The sequence below is a fragment of the Heterocephalus glaber genome, unplaced genomic scaffold (assembly GCF_053883595.1).
Source record: "Heterocephalus glaber isolate CG9 unplaced genomic scaffold, H.glaber_assembly_v1.0 deba00001572, whole genome shotgun sequence".
NCBI lineage: Eukaryota > Metazoa > Chordata > Mammalia > Rodentia > Bathyergidae > Heterocephalus > Heterocephalus glaber.
The window spans coordinates 17,889,845-17,903,685 of NW_028258357.1; the positions used below are offsets into that span (position 1 = coordinate 17,889,845).

At 39.5% G+C, this 13,841-nt stretch overlaps 1 protein-coding gene across 3 annotated transcripts in view; it reads right to left on the minus strand.

Annotated features, from left to right (window-relative positions):
• Bltp3b (bridge-like lipid transfer protein family member 3B) overlaps nucleotides 1-13,841 on the minus strand; it is a 102,271-nt gene that overhangs the window by 56,893 nt on the left and 31,537 nt on the right. For all 3 annotated transcript variants that reach the window (XM_087192809.1, XM_087192810.1, XM_087192811.1), the window contains exons 2-4: nucleotides 3,556-3,718; nucleotides 2,159-2,197; nucleotides 512-603 (exon numbers count right to left, since the gene is read on the minus strand). In XM_087192809.1, the coding sequence (XP_087048935.1) occupies nucleotides 512-603; nucleotides 2,159-2,197; nucleotides 3,556-3,718 (294 nt within the window). The remainder of the gene's footprint in view (nucleotides 1-511; nucleotides 604-2,158; nucleotides 2,198-3,555; nucleotides 3,719-13,841) is intronic.

Here is a 13,841-nt window from a genome sequence, read left to right on the forward strand (position 1 = left end):
CGAAAAGTGAACTGACAAGGGAGAACTGCTGTATTCAGAAACTAAGAGACTATCTGATTTATAGAATGTCTAAACTCTTTTGCTTCCATTTTCTGCTGCAACCATGGTTAATCATTACTTGGTTGGTCATTACTACTTAATAGTAAAGAAACCAAGATGAACAAAAGAAGTTTAAAAATCTCTGCTACTTTTCTTTTTTTTTTTTTTGAGACAGGGTTTTGCTGTGTAGTCCAGGCTGGCCTTGAACTCACTATGTACCCCAGGCTAGTCTCGAACTCACGGCGATCTTCCTGCCTCAGCCTTCCGAGTGCTGAGATTATAGGCATGCACCATCACACCTGGCTACTTCTGCAATGTATACAACTAAACCTCTAAAATGTTTGATGGGACAAGTGACTGAAAGAGACTGTGGTTAAGAGGTTTAATTTTATGTCCTGTTGCTGCAGATAACAGCTAAAAAAAAAACTCCCTTTGACACCCAGCCACACAGAATAATGTAAACCTTTCTTACCTTTGTCCTGAAGCTGTTGCAATTGGTGATGGGCCATTAGGAGCTCGAGGTTCTTCACATGTACTCATCTCCATTATTACTTTATCTAGAGACTAATAAAAATATTAATAATATAAACATTTCTTATTTTATCATGTATTTTATTATATATTATGGAAGTATACTTAAGATTCTTTTCACAGGAGCAAAGTACACAGTAAGTAAGCAGAGTAATTTTAAATATGCCTCTAAAAATTTAAAAAGACAAATGCCAAAAAATGGAAAACAAAGCACTCAGCCCTATCTCAAGTCATTTATTATCTAGTAGGAAAGTTGTGCATATTCTATGAATATGAAAAAATTCAAATATAGCCATTCGTTGATAAGATCAAATTTTATGAAAGTCTCCAATCTCCAAAGTATTACACTATGAATTAAAAAATTATATATAAATAATATTGAACCACCCCCAAAAAGCTTATCCTAATCTAAAACCTGATACATTAGACATAAAATTAAGAAAATTATGAAGTAAGAAATATGAAAAAATAAACTCTTCCATAGTGGTAAAGGTCTTTTTCGGAAAAAAAAACTTTTTTTTCTTGAAGAAAGATGTAATGTCTTTGGGTATTTATCACTAACACAACTATAGTCATTCTTCATTCTCCACCTCATATACATATTTATTATTGTCTGAAATTGCAGTGTCTTAGTTATATACTTGTTCAATCAGTCTGTATTAAAATATAAGTCTTCTCAGGGTACAATGCAGGTGATCAACAAATATTTATGGAATAGTGTACAGAGTAGAGGCTCAGGGTAGCTTGTGCTTAGCATGCTCACAGCCCCCAAAATTGCCACAAAAACAAAGATAGAATAAATGAATCAATAAATGATCAATTCTCAATTTTCCTTAGAAAGTGAAATACAGGCTGGGGATTTAGCTCAGCGGTGCCATGCCTGCCTGGCAAGTGCAAGGTCCTGAGTTCGATCCCCAGAACGGGGTGGGGGAGAGGAGGGTGAGGTACAGTAAAGAACATAGTACTTAATTCATTATTTCAGTATCAGCAAAAACACAGAAAGTCTGGAACAAATGTTATTAGAGGAACAATTCCACAGTACGCCAATAAAGAGTTAAATGATACAAGTGGGCATAGCGGTGCACACTTTCCCTATAATCCCAGCACTTGGGCGCCTAAAGCCAGAGGATAGCAAGTTCAAGTCCCACCTGGGCAACTTGTGAGAACTTATTTCAAAATAAAAAAATGAAAAGAGCTGGGGATGTAACTGAGTGGTAAAATGCTTGCCTAGCATGTGTCAGCCCTTGGGTGCAATCCACTAACAATAACAAAAAAAGAGCTAAGTGACAATAAAATACACCAACTTTGAACATGATGTTCTAGACCAGCGGTGGTGAACCTATGGCATGTGTGCCATAGTGCACTGTTTGTATCACTGAAAGCTCTAAAAGGTTCACCCATCACTGTTCTACACCTAAAAAACCTTAAATATCTCCTTATTTTGAAATTCAAACTTGTCACATAAGGGCAGAAAAAGCTAAGTCCAACCAAAATAAAAGGAAGTGGTCAGAAAATCATTTCCATGAAACAGGAGTAGAGACAATTTGCATATACGTATGCTTATTTCTGAAGTGGTTTCAGAACTTACCAAACAGATAGGATGTGTTTTCAGTTTTGTCCATGGGATCTACAAATAAATATTTTTTCTTTAAAATGAATTATTAAAAAGCAATATAAGACAGTAATCAACAGATGCTCTAGTGACAAACATCAAATTCTATCAGATGAATTTTCTCTTAAATTGCAAAATAAATTGAACAGCTATATTTTCTCAACCAACTGTTTAAATAAAAATTTCAAGTTCTTTCAATTATATTTTTCCAAGTCCTTAAAATATATTTTAATATATTAATTTAAGAGTTCCTAGGGCTGGGGATTTAGCTCAGTTGTTCCACCGCCTGCCTCGAAAGCACAAGGTCCTGAGTTCAATCTCTGGTACCAAAAAAAAAAAGAGTTCCTAGAGCCAGGCATGGTGTTGTGTGTGCTGATAATCCCAGCACTCAGGAGCCTGAGGCAGGAGGATCTCTGAGTTTGAGGCCAGCCTGGACTACACAGTGAGTTCTAGGCCAGCCTGAACTCCATAGTGAGGTCTTGTCTCAAAAATTCAAAAAAAGTAAATACATAAAAATAAAAATAAAAGAGTTCCCAGCCAAACATAGTCACTAATCTGTTCATTTAGCAATTTGTTTAACCCTAGAATTCTGACCAGTATTTTTGTAGATATCCAAAACGAACACAAAAGGCCATTAATGTAAAGTATAGGCAATATTAAATAATGTTCAAATGCTAAAATGTCAAGTCTATGTAGATATGGAGTTTATGGAAGACTGAACCAAAATGGAAGGAGAGCATCAAAGGAATAGGAAACTTTACATAATTTTTTCTCAGAAAACCAAATTTTAATTTTATGAAAAAAATTACCATGCAGTATTATTACTAAGCAGACTCTCAAACTAAGCCCAGTCTTTAAAAGTAATTAAGCTATACAATTTGACATGTAAGAGTAAAAATTAAAATAATTCACAATAAGTAGATTTAACAATAATGAGTCAATAAAGTTAAAATTCCTCAAAGCGACAATGAAATAAATTAGGAAAAGGGTTAAAATCACTAATAAAAGTATAATGTGTACTCTAAGACATAAGTTATGTCATTTGAAATACTCCCATTTGACAATAAACCCCACAAAAACCTATGTTTGAATATGTGCCAAAATGAAGCAATTATTTTATTACTAACACATTGACAATTTTACTTAAAAGATTAATAAAATTAAATTTTAAACAAAATTGAAATCTACAAATTATTAAAATATTAATGACTTCAATTACATTCAAAATAGTCATAAGCACTTATGCAGATTTTTTCTGAATTACATTAATGTTTCTTTATAGAATTATCTAAAACACAGTATTTATTTCAAAAGATAGAGATGAAATAAAAAATGAAAACATAAAAGTCCCTCCACAGATATCAAAATCTTACCCTAATGGATGCTTTGTTACAAAAAACTTTGTTGATAGCAAGCCATGTGGGTAAATCTAACATATTCTGAAGCACCTCTTCGTCCAACTCCAGATTCTTCAATTCACCTTCTCCTTTAAGGGTACTTAGATTTACCTTGTCAGGAGATAAATTTTTGGTAAATCTGAAAAAGAATGTATGTTGCATTTATTTTAGTGTCAGTTACTGTACCCCAGAGCAGTTGTGCAAATATACCAAGCATTACAAATGTACAGCAGCCCTGAGAACCACAAAGCCATGGTGACAGGCTGCACTGTGACCCATAGTCGATGTGTTCTGTTGTCCTGACCTCTCCTATACATAGCTCTCCTACACAGTTACACAAGTGAATGCTGTATTTCTGTAACACACAAGCTCTGGTTCACACTGACTTTCAGATTTGATGAGTCCCTGCTGTTAGCCAAGCTCCAGAGACAGCGAGGAAATGAGGGGACTCTACCGGGACAGTGAGCAGCAGCAGGTGTCACTCGCTGTCCCAAGAATGATGCTCACAAGGTATCCGTGCTGCCTTTAGAAACTGACTCTGATCGTTCCACAAATAAATTTTGGAACATATATTTTGTTCTAAAAAGTTTAAGAAGACAATGCAACTCTATTTACCAGTCCATTTTGATGCTTTCTGTGTGACTCTTTAAAACACCAAAAAAAAAAAAATGATAATAATAAAACCCTGAATTAGGTGTACAAGCTCCATTTATCCTTCCTATGAGACTTAAGGAAACTAAAGCATGAAGTGCTTAATCCAAGTGCCAAAGTCACAGAATAGAGCTTGAATTCTACTTAAGATTCTCTATGATGACTTAAAAATAAAAACACTTCAACTTTTTTTTTAAAAGGCAACAATAGCAGTTAACATAAAACTGAGTGAAGCTTCTCCCAGGGCTTCGTGTGTACCAGGCTCTGCGTGTATGCACACGTTACCATTGCATCTAATACTCAGGGTAAGGCACCCAGGACAACCCCAACTCTACCCTCATTTTGGAAGGAGGACACATAATGAAAAATCTGAACATACTTACCTAACGTAACAACCAATAATAATGATGATAACAAGCTGCAAAGGTACTCTGAAATACTTTCATATACATTCTTTAATCCTCAAAACAACCTTTTGGCAGGGGATTTAGCTTAGTGGTTTCGTCGCCTGCCTCGCAAACCCAAGGACCTGAATCCGATCCCTGGTACCCAAAAAAAAAAAAAAAAAAACCTTAAAAAGTAACTAACTTGGAATCAGCCTGCTGCAGACAGGCAGGTCTGCGCACACCCTACTGAGGTCCCGAATCACATGGAACACACCGAATCAGCCCGCGCCCCGGCAACAATCCACTGGACCCCTCCCGACCCTGCTCCTCTATACAGCCACCTGGTTCCACACTACAAAGACGCAGAGGACACCAGATCACCAGACCACCGTACTGAGTCCCGCTGCTCCCGGCCCAGAGGTAGGGCCTTCTGAGCCACCGTCCCACTGCTCCTGGTCCAGAGGAAGGGGCTTCCCAGCCACCATCCCTCCCACTGCTCCCAGAGCAGAGGAAAGGGCTATTGGGCCACCTTCTGTCCCGCTGCTCCTGGCCCAGAGGAAGGGGCTTCCAGGCTACCATCCCTTCCACCGATCCCAGCCCAGAGGTAGGGGCTTCTGAGCCACCATCCCACTGCTCCTGGTCCAGAGGAAGGGGCTTCCTGGCCAACATCCCTCCCACTGCTCCCAGCCCACAGGAAAGGGCTTTTGAGCCACCATCCCTACCACTGCTCCTGGCCCCTTTCCCACCTCTTCCAGCTCAGAGGAGGTAATCTGTGCAGGTACCAACAGCCCACCCAAGTCAAAATGAGAAAACATGTAAATAAGTCTCAAAACCAGACTTCCAGATCACCTACAGCAACCCCAAAGGGAAATGAGATGGAACACTCTGATACTCAACCACCTGGACCCACGGAACTGGCAACAAAAGGGGATCTGGAAGAAATGAAATCAGAAATAATTTTTCAGATAACAGGAGAAATTGTGCCCCAGTGCAAGACATGATTAATAAATCTAGAGAGGAGCTCAGGAACATGATGGAATCCCAACATAGGAAACAAATGGAATCCATAAAACAGATGCAAATAGATTTCCAGGACATGAAAAACTCCACTGAAAGCCTACACACCAGAATGAGCCAATGTGAGGACAGAATTTCAGACATAGAAGATAAGACTGCAATTAGTGACCAGGAAAAGAAAAATTGCTTCAAAATTATAAGGGAACATGAGAAATCAATCCAGCAGCTGCTAGATGATGCAAAGAAGAATAACATAAGACTGATCGGAGTCACTGAAGAAATAGGAGAGAGTGCACATAACATAAAAAATCTCTTCACAGAAATAATGGCAGAAAACTTCCCAAGCAGGGGAAAAGAGCTTGACATACAGATAAATGAGGCATATAGGACTCCAAATAGCCTTGATCAAAAAAAATCTACACATAGGCATATAATTGTTAGGATTCCAGAAACTCAACAGAAGAACAAAGTTCCACAAGCAGTTAGAGAAAAGAAACAAATCACTTACAAAGAAAACCCATCAGAATCACAGCAGACTTCTCAACACAAACCATCAAGGCAAGAAGAGCTTGGAGTGACATATTCCAAGCCCTAAAAGAAAACAGCCTCCAACCCAGATTGACGTACCCTGCAAAACAATCTTTCAAAATGGATGGAGAAATAAGATACTTTCATAACAAAGAGCACCTTGGGAACATCATGAATACCAACCCAGCACTCCAAAGAATTTTACACAATATCCTAGGAACAGACAGTGAGGATCACAACCTCAGGAAGCAAAGCAGAATGAACCCATCTGGCATGACAAGAAATTAAATGGAAAGGGGGAGAACCCAACAAAAAGAAAAAGTCATGGCAATGATAAGTCAATACGTTTCACTTATAACGGTCAACGTTAATGGTCTCAATTCACCAATCAAAAGAAACAGACTGGTAGAATGGGTCAAGAAGCAAAATCTAACAATATGCTGCATACAAGAAACACACTTAATTCAAAGAGAAACACATAGACTGAAAGTTAAAGGGTGGAAAACATTACTCTATGTGACAAGAACCCCAAAAATAGCAGGAGTAGCTGTCCTCTTTGCAGATCAAGTAGATTTCAAACCAACACTGATTAAGAGAGATGAAGAAGGACACTACATCCTTGTAAAGGGAGCAGTCCAACAGGAAGAGATGACAATCATAAATATTTATGCACCAAACACTAGTGCACCCAACTATATAAAACAAATACTAACAGACGTGAAAAGTCATATATGCACTAATACAATTGTAGTGGGGGACCTCAACACCCCACTGTCACAAATAGATCAACTAGACTAAAAATAAGTAATGAAATACTAGAACTCAATAGAACTCTTGAACAAATGAACTTAACAGATGTTTACAGAGTCTTCCACCCCACAAAATCAGGATACACATTCTTCTCAGCTGCACATGGGTAATTCTCCGAAATAGACCACATACTCACACATAGAACATGTTTAAGTAAGTGCAAGGGAATTGAAGTTATCCCCTGTATATTATCAGACCATAGTGCGATGAAATTGGAGATCCATAGTGAAAGAAACTTGAAAAATTTCATAAACACGTGGAAATTGAACAACACACTTCTGAATAACCAATGGGTCACAGAGGAAATTAAAGAAGAAATCAGACAGTTCTTCAATTAAATGACAATGACAATACAACATATTGCAAAATATGGGACACAATGAAAGCAGTCTTACGAGGGAAATTCATAGCAGTCAATACGCATATTAGGAAAACAGAACGAGCCCAATTAAACAACCTGATGGTGAACCTCAAGCTTCTAGAGAAAGAAGAGCAGGACAACCCCAGAGCTCATACAAGGGAGGAAATTATAAAGATCAGAGGAGAAATCAGTGCAATGGAGCCTAAGAGAACGATACAAAAAATCAATGAACCCAAGAGTTGGTTCTTCAAAAGAATCAACAAAATTGACAAAGCCTTAGCCAACCTTGTCAGAAAAAGGAAAGCAAAGGCCCAAATCCATGCAATTAGGAATGAAAAGGGTGAAATTACAACAGACCCAGCAGAAATCCAGAGGATCATCAATACCTACTTCCAGAACCTATACGCCAATAAGATGGACAACACAGAAGAAATGGACAGATTCCTAGATACATACGAATTACCAAAGTTGAACGAAGAAGACCTAAAAATTCTGAACAACCCAGTATCAACCAATGAAATTGAAAATGTAATTAAAACCTTATCAACTAAGAAAAGCCTGGGCCCTGATGGCTTCACTGCTGAATTCTACAAGACATTTAGAGAGGAACTGTTGCCACTACTGTTTAAACTCTTCAATGAAATTGAAAGGGAAGCAATACTCCCAAATTCATTCCTGGAAGCAAGCATCACTTTGATCCCCAAAGCAGAGAAAGACCCAACCGAAAAGGAGAACTATAGGCCAATCTCACTAATGAACATAGATGCAAAAATCCTTAATAAGATAATGGCAAATAGAATGCAGAAGATCATCAAGAAGATCATACACCCTGATCAAGTGGGATTTATCCCAGGGATTCAGGGATGGTTCAACATATGCAGATCAATCAATGTAATACACTGTATCAATAGAGCCAAGGACAAAAACCTTATGAATATCTCCATAGACTCAGAAAAAGCATTTGACAAAATCCAACATGCATTTATGATAAAAACCCTACAAAAAATTGGAATAGATGGTCTCTACCTCAATCTGATAAAAGCCATCTATGAAAATCTAACAGCCAATATCATACTAAATGGTCAAAAACTGAAATCCTTCACATTAAAATCAGGAACAAGACGAGGATGTCCACTATCACCACTCTTGTTCAATGTAGTTCTGGAAACATTAGCCATGGCAATTAGACAAGAGAAAGAAATGAAAGGAATAAAGATAGGAAATGAAGAAGTCAAATTGTCATTGTTTGTAGATGACATGATACTCTATATAGAAGACCCCAAGAACGCCAGCAAAAGTCTTCTAGACTTAATAACCAAATTCAGTCAAGTAGCTGGTTACAAGCTCAACACACAAAAATCAATAGCTTTCCTCTACATGAACAACAGACTCACTGAGAGAGAAATAGGGCCCATAATTCCTTTCACAATAGCATCCAAAAAACTGAAATACCTAGGAATCAACCTAACGAAAGAAATCAAAGACCTCTTCTCTGAAAACTATAGCACTCTGAAAAGAGAGATTGAAGATGATATCAGAAAATGGACAGACATCCCCTGCTCCTGGGTAGGAAGCATTAATATAGTGAAAATGGCCATACTTCCAAAACTGCTATATAGATTTAATGCAATTCCAGTTGAGATCCCAGCAACATCCTTCATGGACCTTGAGAAAACAATCCAAAAATTCATTTGGAAGAAGAAGAGACCCAGAATAGCAAAAGCAATTCTAGGTAACAGAGACATGGCAGGGGGTATCACAATCCCCAACCTGCAACTGTACTTCAAAGCTACTGTGATAAAAACAGCATGGTACTGGCAAAGAAACAGACCTGAGGAACAGTGGAACAGATTAGAAGATGCAGAAGCAATGCCAGACACACTCAGCCATCTCATCTTTGACAAAGGAGCCAAACACCCTCACTGGAGGAAATACAGCCTCTTTAATAAATGGTGCTGGAAAAATTGGGTTTTAACTTGCCAAAGATTAAAACTAGACCTATATCTCTCACCATGCACTAAACTAAAATCAAAATGGATTAAAGATCTAAATATTAAAATAGAAATGCTGAACCAGTTGGAACAGAGTTTAGGTAGAACTCTTGAAGACATTGGTGTAGGAAAAGATTTTATGAACAAAACCTCAGCTGCCCATGAACTAGCACAAACAATCAACAAGTGGAATCTCTTCTTATTAAAAAGCTTCTGCATAGCAAGAGAAACCACCAGCAGTGTGAAGAGACAACCCACAGTGTGGGAAAAAAATCTTCACATGCTTTTCCTCAGACAAAGGTCTACTATCTCGAATCTATAAAGAACTTAAAAAGTTCAGACCTCCCAAATTTAAAGACCCAATCCAAAATGGGCATCTGAAATGAACAGACATTTCTCAGACAAGAAAGTAGAGATAGCAAATAAATACATGAAAAAATGTTCAACATCACTGGTCATTCGAGAGATCCAAATGAAAACAATGCTGAGATTCCACTTCACTCCAGAAAGAATGGCTGCTGTCATGAAATCAACCAATAACAAATGCTGGCGGGGCTGTGAGGAAAGAGGAACCCTGCTCCACTGCTGGTGGGAGTGTAGACTGGTGCAATCACTGTAGAAATCAGTATGGAGATACCTCCAAGAACTAGGACTGGAAGTCCCATTTGACCCAGCTATTCCACTGCTGGGGATCTTCCCCAAAGAATTAAAAGAATCATACCACAGTGATATATGTGTGCCCATGTTCATAGCAGCACAGTTTGTGATAGCTAAAACTTGGAAACAGCCCAAATGCCCATCAACTGGAGACTGGATAAAGAAAATGTGGGGTTTTTTTTATAAAATGGAGTACTAGTCGGCCATAAGAAATGAGAAATTAGAGACATTTATAGCTAAGTGGATGCACATTGAGACGATACTCTTAAGTGAAATAAATAGGACACACATGTATAAATACTGAATAGTTTCTCTGGTGTGAGAAACTGAAAGTGTAAATAAGGACTAAAATGTATAATATGTAATGTGAAATAGGAAGAAAAGGGCCAAAGGGGAAGGAAGTGGGTGGGCTGGGGAAAGGATAGAAGGGGATGGGATTAATATGAGAAAATGGAAAAATAGGAACAAAATCTTTGTAAATAGGGAGGGATGGAGGGGTTGAAGGGAGGGCTGGGCAAGGGTGAAAAATAAGAACCAAGAGAGATTATGTAAAGGTGCAAATTTCTAATGATGAATGTCATTATACTGTATACCTAAAATGTACTAATGATTAGAATGAATAATCGATAATGCAAAATAGGAAGAAAATGTCCAAAGGGGTAAGGGTAGTGGGAGGGGCAGGGGAAAGGAAAGAAGGGAAAGGAAAATGATGAGAAATTGAAAAAATGGAAATAAAGTCTTTGTAAATACGGAAGGGTGGAGGGGGTGAAGGGAGGGCTAGGAATGGGGAAAAAATAAGAACCAAGATGCATTATGTAAAGGTACAATGCCCAATGAGAAATGTAATTGTGTTGTACACCTACAATATACCAATAAAAGAATTTAATAAAGTGCAAAAAAAAAAAAGTAACTAACTTTACCCAGTAAATACTTTTTCAAAAGTAAACATACTGACAAAATTAACTGCTGGTTAGTAAGAGTTAGTGAGTCCTTCACCTTTTCTGAAGTTAAATACTAAAGCAACCAAATGTACTGGGTCAGCCACATGGCCTCCTGTCAACAAGAAGAGCATCAGTTCCCACGCACTTCTCCTGCAACTCAAACCAGGGTCTCTTGAGGCAGGTTCCATCTGGATTCACATCCTTGCCCAGAACATCAACCGAGAAATACCGACTTCATTTTCAGCCCACACTTGACCAATGATGCTAAGCTGTACTACACTCCCCACTAATCATGTTTGATTCAATACCAAGAAGTTTGCCATAAACTGCCATTGCTAAACATAGATGATCTTTAATAAAAACCTGTTGTATCCCTGTGGCAGAATGTTAGAGCTTAAAAAGAGTCTAGTAAGGGTCAGGAATTTAGCTCAGTGGTTTCTCCGCCTGCTGTGCAAGTACAAGGACCCAAGTTCAATCCCCAGTACCAAAAAAAATGAAAAAGAAAAAGAGTCTAGTAAGTGCTCATTACTACTCAGACTCATAACACTGGTGAGCTCTGCACTCCAGGCCGTGGCCTTATGCCGTTTTCAGGTGAATTAGCAGAAGGTCAAATGCAAGTCAGCAAGACTAAGACTATCACAGTAGCCCTAATGCAGAGCTTCTTTGAAACAAGGACTTTGGAGCTGATATCAGAAGGATGAACAGATGTTAACTAGGCAGGAAAAGAAAGTATTCAAAGCAGAAAGTAACAAACAGTTTGGAGGTTCTGAGGCAAAGGAAGCATCATATAAGATACGACTGAAGCCAGGCATGGTGGTGCACACCTGTAATCCTAGCACTCTGGGAGGCTGAGGCAGGAGAATTGCAAGATCAAATATAGACTGGGCAACTTAGTGAGGCTCGGTCTCAAAATACAAAATCAAAAGGGCTGGGAATATGGCTCAGTGAGAGGGCCCTGGGTTAATCTCCAGTACCTCAATAAATAAGTAAACAAATATGTAAACAAATAAACCACAATAAGTAAATAAATAAGATTTTCAAAAATATAACTGAAAGAGAAAAAAGGTTAAGCATCTAGAATGTAGCAAAAAGGCCAGGACAGCAGAAAATATACCTGGAAGGACCAAGCTCAAGGCAGGAGGTGGGGGTGGGGAGGACTGTACAAGACTTTGACCATTTTATCCATTCATTCAATAAATATTAGTTGATACTTATAATTTAATAGGCACTGGGGATTTGAAAATGAACAAGAGATAACTCTTTGCCTTCATGGAACTTAACAGGAATGAAAACGTAAGTTAAATATATAGTAAGTCAGATTCTGATAACTGGAGAAAAAATAAAACAAGACAGTAAGTGTAAGTGAAGGAGGACAGGAAAGGAATCTTACTAAAAAAAAAAAAAAAAGAAAGACATTCGAGAAGGATCTAAAGGAAAGGAAGCCATATCTAAAGGATACAGCTGCACAAGTATCTGGAGGAAGCATGCCACAAGCAGAGGACAGAGGGCCAAAAACATGAGATGCAAACATGCTTGAAAGGTCTCAAGAGCCGCAAAGAAGGCCCCCCGCGGCTGGAAAATGAAGAGAGGACTTTTTTTTTAAGCCTGCAAGGTAGGCGGTGGAACCACTGAGCTAAATCCCCGGCCAAGGGTCACTCTTTCGACAGCACAAGGAGGACATGGACAGAAAAGGGGGTCCCAGAAGAAGCCACTGCAGTGCCCCAGGTGAGAGAAGTTGCCTTGGACCAAAGCAGAACAGTAGGAGGAGGTGGAAAGAAGGAGGTGTAGACCACAGGGCCGACTGCAGGACAGGAGTCAAGGGTGACAGCGCACTTGTGGTCGGAGTAACTGGGAGGCAGAGCTCCCTTTACTGGGGTCAAGAAGACAGGGAGCGATAGTTTGGAATTAAGGTCCTGCTCTTGGGCTATCAACAGCTTACTCCTGAGATGCCTGTCTGAGGGCAGGGGCGGTAGGTCAGTGGAGGAGCACTTGCCTAGGACGCATGAGCCCGGGACTCAACTCCGCGTGTCACTAGCACCACCATCCCCACCACCCACATTCAAAAGAGATGTTCGTTAGATACCCAAGAAGAGACTTGGCTGCCGGTACAGACTTGGTAATCACCGACGTCACAAGATGACATTAGCATCATGAGATAGGTGACATCACGGGCGTGAAAATACAGTGGACAGAAAACTACAGTGGCTCAAGGACTGTGGTCAGGGACCACTAAGAAACTAACAAAGGAGTTTAAGGAGGGACTGAGTGAAGTATGAAAGAAAACAAACATTTTTTTAAGAGGAGAGAAGCCAACTAGTTTTATCCGGCAGCCTTGCCAAGCTCAACAACTCAGAAGCTTCTGAAAAGACCACTCCTTTCCCCGTCTCTCCCATCCCAAAGTCCCTGGATGCCTAGACCTCCCTCCAGCAGCAAACTCCTGCCTCTGCAAGGCCCAGGGTCTCCATCTAGGTCCACCTCTGTAAAGCGCAGTCCCAAGGTGGCCGCACTGAGTGCTGCGGGCCTGGTGCAAGGTCCGTCAGTCCTTTGGGGTTGTGGAACTCTGATCTACCATTCCCCTCCCTCCAGGCTTCAGATGGAATCGCTTGCTTGCTTGCTCCCTACTCGCCCGAACCACGGCAGTCCACCATTCACACGAGGTGATGCAAACAGCAGCAGGTCTGTGCATCAGGACTTTGAGCCTTCAAAACTATGAACTTAATAAACCTCTCTTACTTCATAAATAGGCTGCGTCACCTTCAGTGTTCATCTTCATGTACCCTAATAACTGTAAGGAGTGAAATTATTGTAGTCATATTGTCTCTGCTTTAGAGTAGGGAAACTGAGGCAGTAAGTGATCACAGACACACAGAGTGCTGGAGCCAGGAACTGAGCATGGGCAGCCTAAGTCCTAAGCAAATGG